Source organism: Artemia franciscana, chromosome 9 (genome assembly GCF_032884065.1).
Source record: "Artemia franciscana chromosome 9, ASM3288406v1, whole genome shotgun sequence".
Taxonomy (NCBI): domain Eukaryota; kingdom Metazoa; phylum Arthropoda; class Branchiopoda; order Anostraca; family Artemiidae; genus Artemia; species Artemia franciscana.
Genome location: NC_088871.1, coordinates 25,273,133 through 25,285,256, shown reverse-complemented (window position 1 = coordinate 25,285,256; position 12,124 = coordinate 25,273,133). Strand labels below are relative to the sequence as shown.

At 34.7% G+C, this 12,124-nt stretch overlaps 1 protein-coding gene across 1 annotated transcript in view; it reads right to left on the bottom strand.

Annotated features, from left to right (window-relative positions):
- LOC136031191 (SHC-transforming protein 1-like) overlaps nucleotides 1-12,124 on the bottom strand; it is a 78,481-nt gene that overhangs the window by 35,395 nt on the left and 30,962 nt on the right. Inside the window, exon 3 of the mRNA XM_065710547.1 lies at nucleotides 4,308-4,589. Within this exon, the coding sequence (XP_065566619.1) occupies nucleotides 4,308-4,589 (282 nt within the window). The remainder of the gene's footprint in view (nucleotides 1-4,307; nucleotides 4,590-12,124) is intronic.

Sequence of the window (12,124 nt, the reverse complement as noted above, 5' to 3'; positions counted from 1 at the left end):
TTGACATCTGAATTGTAAGTTTAAATTTAGTATTTTTTTTGCTATTCCGTATTTTTTTCAAATATCGGAAGATATAAGTAATTTCAGTTCGTGGGGGAGAATTGTCCTGTTATGAAAAAAGGTATATTTTAAATTGCCATTATAAAATCAAAACACGTTATCTATGCTGGCAGGATTAGTTTTATGTAAGAGCCCTTAGAAATGTGAAGATCATGGCGAAACACCACTTTAGGGGCTTTTGAGATCTTAGAAAATATTGATCGAGGGAAGATAAATGACAATTCCAGGAATGAAATCAAAGCCTAAAATATCCCATTGGAAACCGTTTTTTATCTCTACTCCTACCTCTACTCTTTCGGTAGCTTTTTCTAAAGCTGATGAAATTATACGAAGATTAGTCTACATTTGTTGTAATCTCGGGAAACAATAAATCTTTCCATACTCCGTTTTGAATCTGATTTTCTTTTACTTTAGGGTTTGGACATAATGGACTGATATTAAATGCATAATAATGCATAAAAACTAAACAAATTATTGATCTTTTTGCCAGAAATCCTCGCTGTTTCAAATTTGCTGAATTTTGTTCTATTTTGCGTAAATTTAATTACTCTTTTTATTGGAGAATTTGTTTTTCTAAGTGTATTCAAAAATAAACTTACTCATAAGAACATTTATCCTAAAATGTGTTTCCATGCCCCCCACCCACCACTGATATTCTGGTGTCTTGTACTTTTTCCTTCGGATGATCATCCAAATTGATGAGATACCTTATTTAGCCGAATGTTATGTCTAGAGCTAATTGGATTAGTACCTTCTGAGATATGCCATTAACTTATTCATTATCATGCGATTCAAATAAATATAGAAGCACATGTGAAGTTTTTACTTTTGGATGGTTATCAAGATCTTTAAAAAAATAAAGTAGAATAAAAATAAAATAAGTGATTCAAACCGAAGTCTCTTATTTAGGACATTTGATTAAGTGCTTAGCAAAGAGAGATGTTTGAACCTTCTGCAAATTTCTCTTAAAAATAGAGGAAAGAGTGAACAAAGTTTTCCAGAGATGAGTCATTGAGGATCCCATTCAAAAGAGCCCTTTTCAATTCTATTAAAAATACTGAAAATTTTCTCTGCGAATAAAATAGTTTCAATTTGCTTAGAAAACTTTCTTCTCTGACCCCTAACCTTTCCTCTTTCTATTCAGATCGATAGTCGTAGAAAAACATTTGCCAGATTAGGTCATTCCTTTTCAGTAACTGATACTAAGAGTGGATATAAACAGTTGGACTATCCATTACATTTCAGGAAATAATACACACTTATTCTTGTGCGCTTTTATTCAAACACTTACAAAATAGTTGTGCTTGACTAGATGAATTTAGGGTTGCATGTAGGGTTTTCAGTAAAAGAGACCAATTAAAGAAAACCAATTCGAAAACCAAAGAGACCAATTCGGGTTAATGAGAGGAGGAAAGGTCAAAAGATGCTTCGATCTAATAACCCTTAGAGAATATTTAGGTAGTAGCAGTAAAACATGCCAATGAATGACATAAAAAAGAACTAAACGCGACGTATAATTTTTTGTGAGGACGAGATAAAATTATTCCCCATTCCTCGATAATAAAATCTTAATTGATTTTATGTTGAAAAAAACAATTCCTGAAAGTTTCAAATTTGATCGTCCAGCCGTGAAACACAACAGGGTAGACTTGCAACAACCGTACTGTAGAACTTTGAAAATACTCGTTCACGGGAAGACCCCTGCTTCTCCTCTCGAATCCTTTATCTATCTGCATATGCTAAATAGTTCGATATATCTTTTTCTCCCCTTATTCAACGTTTATACAAAGGGAACATTTGAAAATAATTATGTCGGACTCATTCCTGGAGATCGGGAGTATGATGTTCTACCAACTGAGCAAGCCGGGCTTATTAGTTAGTTTTATACCTTTGGAGTATTAATATACGCAAATAAGTATGTTTCCAACAAATGAGTTTTCTCCAAAGTTACCGACATTTTCAAGCTACATAAAGTAAGATGAGCTCGGAAACTCATTCCTTAGTAAGAATTGATTCAAAAACGTTCAGAAATTAAATAAAAAAAACAAGTTTTTTTAACTGAAAGTAAGGAGCGACATTAAAACTTAAAACGCACAGAAATTACTTCGTATATGAAAGAGGCTGCTTCCTCATCAACGCCCCGCTCTTTACGCTAAAGTTTGACTCTTTCTCTCAATTCTTCTTTTTAAAACAGTAAAAAACTTTAGCGTAAAGAGCGGGGCGTTGATGAGAAAGCAGCCTATTTCATATACGAAGTAATTTCTGTGCGTTTTAAGTTTTAATGTCGCTCCTTACTTTCAGTTAAAAAAACTTGTTTTTTTTATTTAATTTCTGAACGTTTTTGAATCAATGCATGTTTTGATTTTGGCTCTCCACAGAGGAATAATCAAAACGAAATTTGCGTATTTTTTTTTTTGGCTCAATGGCTTTCTCATAATTTTGATCGAATGATTTTGAGAAAAAAAGAGCGGGGGACGAAGCCTAGTTGCCCCCCGATTTTTTGGTTAATTAAAAAGGCAACTAGAACTTTTAATTTTTTACGAATCTTTTTATTGGTAAAACATTTACGTAACTTATAAATTAGCTTACGTAAAGAACTTTTGTATTCTCATGTTTTTATTACATATATGAGGGGATTCGCCCCATCGTCAGTACCTCGCTCTTTACACTAAAGCTTAAATTTTATCCTAATTCATTAAGAATGACCCCCTGAATCACAAACGCCGTAGAATAAGTAGTTGAAATTACTGAAAATACTTTAGCGTAAAGAGCGAGGTATTAGAAGGAGGTGAGCCCCTCATATAGGTAATAATTTCTGTTTGTTTTAAGTTTTATTGCTGTTCCTTACTTCCAGCTGAAAAAGCTTTTTCACTTTTATTTTTTAATTGTTTTTTTTTTTAAATAATGCTAGTAAATCCTGCTCTCCCTTCATGGAAATTTTCTTCTCCCATTACAAATTCTCGAAGGAAAGTTCCCCCAGCATATCCCCCTCTTCTCAACCCCTCCCCCAAGCCAAAAAAATCCTCCTGAAAACGCCTGTATACTTCCCAATAACCATTACTATATGTAAGCACAGGTCAAAGTTTGTAACTTGTTGCCCCTCCCACGGGGACTGTGGGGGAGTAAGTCGTCCCCAAAGACATAGTTATAAGGTTTTTCGACTACGCTGAATAAAATGGCTATCTCAGAATTTTGATCCGTTGACTTTGGGAAAATAATTAGCGTGGGAGGGGGCCTTGGTGCCCTCCAATTTTTTTGGTCACTTAAAAAGGGCACTAGAACTTTTCATTTCCATTAGAATGAGCCCTCTTGCAACATTCTAGGATAACTGGGTCGATACGATCACCCCTGGGAAAAAAAAAAAACAAAAAAAAAAAAAAAAAAAATAAAAAATAAACACGCATCCGTGATCTGCCTTCTGGCAAAAAATGCAAAATTCCACATTTTTGTAGATAGGAGCTCGAAACTTCTACGGTAGGGTTCTCTGATACGCTGAATCTGATGGTGTGATTTTCGTTAAGATTCTATGACTTTTAGGGGGCGTTTCCCCCTATTTTCTAAAATAACGCAAATTTTCTCAGGCTCGTAACTTTTGATGGGTAAGACTAAACTTGATGAAACTTATATATTTAAAACCAGCATTAAAATGCGTTTCTTTTGATGTAGCTATTGGTATCAAAATTCCATTTTTTAGAGTTTTGGTTACTATTGAGCCGGGTCGCTCCTTACTACAGTTCGTTACCACGAACTGTTTGATTATCTGATTTATGAATATGCATATTTTAGCTGAACTACTCTTCGTTTCTAATTATTTATTATAATTAGATATATTATATTATTATATTATTTTATTTATTATATTATTTATTATTTATATCTTAGTTAATAGTTGGCGATATAAGTGTATAGTTAGGCCAACTCAGAAGGAAAAAGTATAAGTTCTAAAAACATAATTCTTGATTCTTGATTTCGTCAACTTTGATTTCAATTTATGGATATTAAGTTGAAACAAAAGAGTGACGCATAGTAAAATGCATATGAAGTACATAATTTGGGTTATATATTTCCACATTAGGAAGGGGGGGGGGGGACTTAAATTAAAGTGAAGCGCTTTTAGGAAGGATAGAAGTGAACATTTTAGGATTTTTAAAAGTTATTTTCGGAATTTTATAGAAGTTTATTTTCAGGTTGAGAGAACATGTTACATTTTACAAAGGAAAATAAACATAAACCACGATCATAATTACCTTAGGTGTGATAATAGGTGGTTGCACTGCAGTCCCTGTGAGTTCAGGTGGAACTTTTCCTGGGAGGTCATTGTAATAGTCGGGGTCAACCAAGGGTGGCTTTTCAACTGGTTCAGGTTTACATTTAGGAGCTCGTTTAAGATATTCTTTGAAACGTAACTCAAACGCTTGTCCGACAGTTGTGATGACGTCTTGTGCTAATCCTTCGGCACATTTTAGGACGAAACATGATCGTCCATATCTGGAATCTTTAGCAACGTAAGCAACGAAGTCAAGTGTTTCCTTAAAAAAAATAGCTTTTTATTTATATTTAAGGCCTTGGGAATATTCAGTGCAAAAATTCCTCATAATAACAACTTAAAAAAATGAAGCTAAAGCCGTCCCGGGTTAAAGGTATAGTCCAAAACATCACTATTAGAGAGAAAGAGAGAAAGAAATAGAAAGAGAGACAGAAGGAGAGAGGGAGGGAGAGAGAGAGAGAGAGAGAGAGAGAGAGAGAGAGAGAGAGAGAGAGAGAGAGAGAGAGAGAGAGAGAGAGAGAGAGAGAGAGAGAGAGAGAGAGATATTATAACAAACAAATAAAAACTATTATTTAACGGTCACTCCGTGAAATAAAAAAGCTTGTAGCAAAAAAGGTGTTAAAAAAACAACAAAACATTAATTTTATTGACTAAAGATTTAAAGCAAGTATTTTATAATACTATAGATTTTGATCAAAAGTTTGCGGTTTCCAGATCGTAGTTTGTCCATCTTTGCTATAGAAGATTTAGAACTACCAAATTAATAAGTTCATCAGACCTCGACTTTTGTAGAATTGGTCTCTTGGGAGACGAGGAATAATAAACATTTTCTAGATCTATTTTCGAAAAGGGAGATGCAAAAAAAGATCTTACCGGTTAATTACAAAAATGTTTAAAAGCAATAATGATATCTTTTTAAAATGAGTGCACTTTTTTTTACCAATAGATGAAAGAAGCACGTGTTTCTTATTTGCAAAGTTCTCACCGTTATAGATAATCCTGTACATGGTTCATAAGGCAAGAGCTCAGAAATGTTTTGAAAATAACTCCCCTCTCACATTTCACAACAGCTGAGAAAAGGATAGCTTACCAGGCAACGGGATTTCAATAGTGGCTTTTTCTGCTATCTGTCTTGGCTTTTTCTAATATTAGCCATAACCTGATTTCCACACCTATTCCATTTTAATTCTTATTACCTTTATCGATATTTCACTCTCCTAAGATTCAAGCGTTTATGTACCTATAAAACACTATGACTTTTGGAAGCTGCATTAAAAAGACACAAACATAAAGTTTTATAGTTCTTAGTGCGAGTGAGGGTTAAATTCACATTTTAACAATACAAATGAAAATATTTTTTTAGATAGGTAATTTAGGTAGAAAAATCATACATAAACACAATTTTGCGAATATCAAGGTTAGAAAAAATGAAATTTAGTCAGGTTTACTTAGATTCATAATTTAAAAAAGGTTCCAAAGCATACTTACACTATGTATGTAAAATGTTACTAAAGTAAACTGTGACGAGATTGCAGGAAACGATTTGGAAAAAAATAAAAGAATTTTTGACAAGTTGAAAGTGAAGTAATAAAAAGTTAGAAACAGTGCTCTAAGGACTGGAAACTATAGCAATGCTTCATGTGGTGGTAGAGTGGTAAATATATATATTTCTTTTAATATTTTGACAGCTAAATTTCATTTTGCACATTGAGTTTATTTACTGACTTTCGGTTTCTTTCTTGTAGTCTTCAGTAAATCGTTGTAGAAAAAATTGAATCTTATTATTTAAGGTTTCCTTTTACCAACTAGTAAGAAAAACTAAAATATTTAGGACTAAAAATAAAAGCGCAAAGTCGCATCCAGGCCGTATCCAGGGGGGTTTCAGGGTTTGTCCCCCACCTTGAAAAATATCCCAACTTGTAAAAACGTAACTAAAATACATATTAACAAATTTTTGATATATTTTTTTAAAGTGTTGTTTTTTACTCCTCTCCCCAAAAAAGGGTAGTTTGATAACTGCCCCCATGGGTAGTTATGAAATATTCTATAGCACCCCAACCCCTTCCCTGAAATAAATACTGGATGCGCCTTTGGGTAGTTATGACATATTCTATAGCTAATAAAGGGTAATTTCATATGTAATAATCACCTTCCCCGGGTGTAAATTTCCGTTTTTCCCAGATAGAAAAGTTTTTACTGTGTTTCTTTTTTTTACTCTTTAGAACATTAGCATATAAATGTATCCATAAAATGTCCTTAGCTAGTTCTTTTTTATTACTAAAACCACTTTTTTATGCTAGGAAAAAATAGCGTTCTCCACAATTAGGCGTACAACGATACTAGGAAATATGGTCACAGTTTCAGAGTAGTACCGCAGTCTGGAGGGAGTCAAGTCCAAAATGAAACTTCCCGCTGCCATTACTCCAGTCCACGACAAAATCGAAATCCTGGATGATTTGTTTTTCTTTATCAACTTACGATGTTGTCCCTTGAATACATGTAATACATGTAAACATCTCTTTATTTGGGCATGACAATTTCAAAGCTAGGCAGCAATTATACATTTTTATGGCGCCAAAACGTAAAGTGTGCAATTATAAATCAGACATCTAAATCAAGTACTATATGAATCAAAAACCTGAAGAAAAAAAGCAAACCTGCAAGCATCTTACGGAGTTTTACTGCAAAAAAAAAAAAAAAAAAATACATTCGGAACTGGGATGACATAAAAGTACTGTTTACTGTAAGATGTTTGTAATTTCACCGTTCAACTTTTTCTAACGGTGAATAGTTCGTAAAAATCATTTATCTTCCAAAGAAAGCAAAATTCTAAAGAGCTGAAGCTTAAAAACAATGTATATATCGCACTAGTATGTATTTTCTGCTTATTCAGATTATATAAAAAATCGTGTATAAGGTTCAGAGGATTTAAAAAAAAAACAAATAACAGAAAGAAACATGTATAATGTTCTGAAAAACGGCGAAATAAAAACCAACACCCCCCCCCAAATAAAAACAGTAAAATTCTAATGAAAATTGCGTATCAATTTCAGTAAAGCTAAAAGCCCCAAGACAGACGTATTATCTGAAAAAAAAGAATCCTCTATTTAAATCAAAGGAAACAAACTCTTATTTTCCTCAAGAAAAACCAGCGTGTGCTCTATTTTTTTTTTTTCATTTTTTTAAAAGTTCGATCGTGTTAAGTCGATAGCCGTAGGACGTTAATGGAAGACTCACTTGAACAGAACTTCCGAGTTCTAGATTTCCTTTTTATAGGCAGCGCAATAGCGCGGTCCAAGTAAAGAGCGATGTGGGCACAATGTATTATTTATTTATTTTTTGTTTTGTTAAGATCAGGGCACTTGGTATTGAAGGATTTGTCGTAGAAACTTCGAAAAGGTCTCATTCGATTGGAAATTGGAAGGGCGAGTAGCCTTTTTAATAGTCAAACGTGATTGGAGGGCAACTAACCCCCCTCCCAAGCACACCATTTCCCCAAACACGTCTAATCAAAATTTTCAAATAGCCATTTTATTTAACGTAGTTGAAAGGTCTGGAAATTGCGTCTTTGAGGATGACAACCACCCCCCCCAATGTAAGGTTTACCTCAATGTAAGGTTTGTAAGTTATCCCCTGTGGGGCAAGTAAGGTAAATATATATATATATATATATATATATATATATATATATATATATATATATATATATATATATATATATATATATATATATATATATATATATATATATATATATATATATATATAGAAAGGGTGATCGTATAAACGATAGGGATGGTACTCAGAATTTCTAGTGTCTTTTTTAAGATTCAGAGCGACCGGAGGGTGGATCCCCCCATACCTTGTATTTCCCCAAAATGCGTCTGATAGAAACTTTGAGATGGCCATCTGTTGTCTTAGAAACTTCGAAAAGAGCTCATTCGATTGGAAATAGAAAGGACTAGTGTCCCTTTCAATAGTCGATAGTTATTGGAAAAAGCTAGTCCCCCTCCCACGCCTACCATTTCCCCTAACACATTCAATCAAAATTTTGCGATAGCCAATTAGTTCAACTTAATTGAAAGGTCTGAAAATTATGTCTTTGAGGATGACACCCCCCTCCCACAAGTCCTCGGGACAAGGGTTGTAAGTAATGCCCTGGGGTTACATATAGTATACATAAAAAGGGTGATCGAATTAACTCCGGAGGTGCTCATTGGATTGGTAATCAGACGTTCTAGTGCATTTTTAAAAATTCAGAGGGATCGGAATACCTTCGTACCTCCCACACACCTCGTATTTTCCCGAAATTTATCTGATAGAAATTAGGAGATGGCCATTTGTTGTCGTAGAAACTTCAAAAAGGGCTCATTCGATTGCAAATTCAAGGGGTTAGTGCCCCATTTATTAGTCGAAAGCGATTGGAGGGGAACTAACCCCTCTCCCAAGCCCAGCATTCCCCAAACACATCCAATCAAACTTTTGAGATAGCCTTTTTGTTCAACGCAGTTGAAAGGTCCAGAAATTATGTCTTTGAGGATGACATTACTCCCATCCCACAGCCCCAAGGGCAAGGGTTGAAAGTTAAGCCCTGGGGGCACATAAAGTTTATATAGAAAGGGTGATCATATAAACTTCGGAGGAGGCTTGTTGGATTGGTAATCAGAAGTTCTAGCGTCCTTGTTAAAATTCAGAGTGATCGGAAGGTGGATACCCCCACACCTCGTATTTTCCCTTAATGCATCCGATAATTTTTTTTATTAATTACAAGTGATTGGAGGGTAATAAGTCCCCCCACACCCACCAATTCCCAAAACACTTCTAATCAAAATGATATCGAATGATTCCTCCCAGTATGCTATATTATTTTGAGCCATTTTGTTCAGCGTAGTTCAAAGGTCTGGAAATTATGTCTTTAAGGATACCCCCCCTACAGCCCTCAGCATAAGTTTTGTAAGTGATGCCCCGAGGGCATAAAAGGTTTTTACGGAAAGGGCGGTCATTAAAATTCCAGAATGGGCTCATTTGATTATAAATAATATGTTCTATTGCCCTTTTTATGAATTAAATAAAAAAACAAACATTTTTTTTTCTCTCAAAGTAAGGAGCGACATTAAAACTTAAAGTGAATAGAAATTACTTCGTATATGAAAAGGGCTGCTTCCTCATCAACGCACCACTCTTTATGCTAAAGTTTGGCTCTTTCTCTCAACTCTACTTTTTAAAACAGTAAAAAACTTTAGCGTAAAGAGCGGGACGTTGACGAGGAAGCAGCCCTTTTCATATACGAAGTAATTTCTGTTCGTTTTAAGTTTTAATGTCGCTCCTTACTTTGAGATAAAAAACTTGTTTATTTTTTTTTTATTTAATTCCTGAACGTTTTTGAATCAATGCATGTTTTGATTCTGGCTTTCCGCAGAAGAATAATTAAAACTCTAATAATTAAAATTCCGCAGAGGAATTTTTTGGCTAAATAGTTTTCTCGTAGTTTTGATCGAATGATTTTGAGAGAAAAAGGGGCGTGGGAGGAAGCCTAGTTGCCCTCCAATTTTTTGGTTACTTAAAGAGGCAACTAGAACTTTTAATTTTTTACAAATGTTTTATTAGTAAAAAATATACATAGCTTATAAATTAGCTTACGTAGCGAACTTTTGTATCCTCATGTTTTTATTACATATATGAGGGGGTTCACCTCCTCGTAAGTACCACGCTCTTTACACTAAAGCTTGAATTTTGTCCCAATCATTAAGAATGACCCCTGAATCACAAAAGCCGTAGAATAAATAGTTGAAATTACTAAAAATACTTTAGCGTAAAGAGCGAGATATTAGGAGGAGGTGAGCCCCTCATATGCGTAATAATTTCTGTTCATTTTAAGTTTTATTGCTGCTCCTTACTTCCAGTTGAAAAAAACTTTTTCATATTTATTTTTTCATTGTTTTTACTTTAAATAATGCTAGAAAATCCTGCGCTCCCTTCATGGATATTTTCTTCCCCCATGACAAATTCCTCGATGGAAAGTTCCCCCAACATATCCCCCTCTTCTCAACCCCTCTCCCAACCAAAAAATCCCCCTTAAAACGTCTGTACACTTCCCAATAACCATTACTATATGTAAGCACTGGTCAAAGTTTGTAACTTGTAGCCCCTCCCACGTGGACTGCAGGGGAGTAAGTCGTCCCCAAAGACATAGCTATAAGGTTTTTCGACTACGCTGAATAAAATGGCTATCAGAATTTTCATCCGTTGACTTTGGGAAAATAATTAGCGTGAGAGAGGGCCTAGGTGCCCTTCAATTTTTTCGGTCACTTAAAAAGGGCACTAGAACTTTTCATTTGCGTGAGAATGAGCCCTCTCGCAACATTCTGGAATCACTGGGTCGATACAATCACCCCTGGGAAAAAAACACACCAAAAACAAACAAACAAGTAAACACGCATCCGTGATCTGCCTTCTGGCAAAAAATACGAAATTCCACATTTTTGTAGATAGGAGCTTGAAACTTCTGCATTAGGATTCTCTGATACGCTGAATCTGATGGTGTGATTTTTGTTAAGATTCTATGACTTTTACAGGGTGTTTCCCCTATTTTCTAAAATAAGACAAATTTTCTCAGGCACGTAACTTTTGATGGGCAAGACTAAACCTGATGAAACCTATATATTTAAAATCAGCACTAAATTGCGATTCTTTTGATGTAGCTATTGGTATCAGAATCCCATCTTTTAGAGTTCTGGTTACTATTGAGCCGGGTCGCTCCTTACTACAGTTCGTTTTTCCATGTTTTTCCAAAAAAAACTTTTCCATGTTTATTTTTTCATTGTTTTTTTTATAGTAATTTTAGAAAATCCTGCACCCTTTTCATTGAATTTCTGTTCCCCCATGACATATTTCTCAAAGGAAAAATCCTCCCACATAGCTCCCTCCCCTAAACCCTACCCCCAAAACAAAAAAAAAATCCCCTGAAAACGCTGTACACTTCCCAGTAACCATTATTATATGTAAACACTGGCCGAAGTTTGTAACTTGTAGCCCCTCCCCCAGGGACTGTGGGGGAGTAAGTCATTCCCAAAGACATAGTTATTATGGTTTTTGACTATGCGGAACAAAATGGCTATCTAAAAATTTTGATCTGTTGACTTTGGAGAAAAAATGAGCGCGGGAGGGGGGCCTAGGTGCCCTCCAATTTTTTGGTCACTTAAAAAGGGCACTAGAACTTTTTATTTTCGTTAGTATGAGCCCTCTTGCGACATTCTAGGACCACTTGGTCGATACGATGACCCCTGGAAAAAAAAACAAAAAAAAACAAACAAACAAATAAACACGCACCCGTGATTTGTCTTCTGGCAAAAAATACGAAATTCCACATTTTTGTAGATAGGAGCTTGAAACTTCTACAATAGGGTTCTCTGATACGCTGAATCTGATGGTGTGATTTTCGTTAAGATTCTATGACTTTTAGGGGTTGTTTCCCCCTATATTTTAAAATAAGGCAAATTTTCTCAGGCTCGTAACTTTTGATTAAACTTATATATTTAAAATCAGCATTAAAATGCGATTCTTTTGATGTAGCTATTGATATCAAAACCCCATTTTTTAGAGTTTTGGTTGCTATTGAGCCGGGTCGCTCCTTACTACAGTTCGTCACCACGAACTGTTTGATTTTTATTTAATAAAGATAGCGTTATAGAGGTATCGCCGGTTTCGTTTACTTTTTAATATTCGTCAAAAATTACTCGTAAATAGCCCAAGTAAGAAAGAAACTAGTAGCTAACTTACTAGTAGTAAAATCAATAC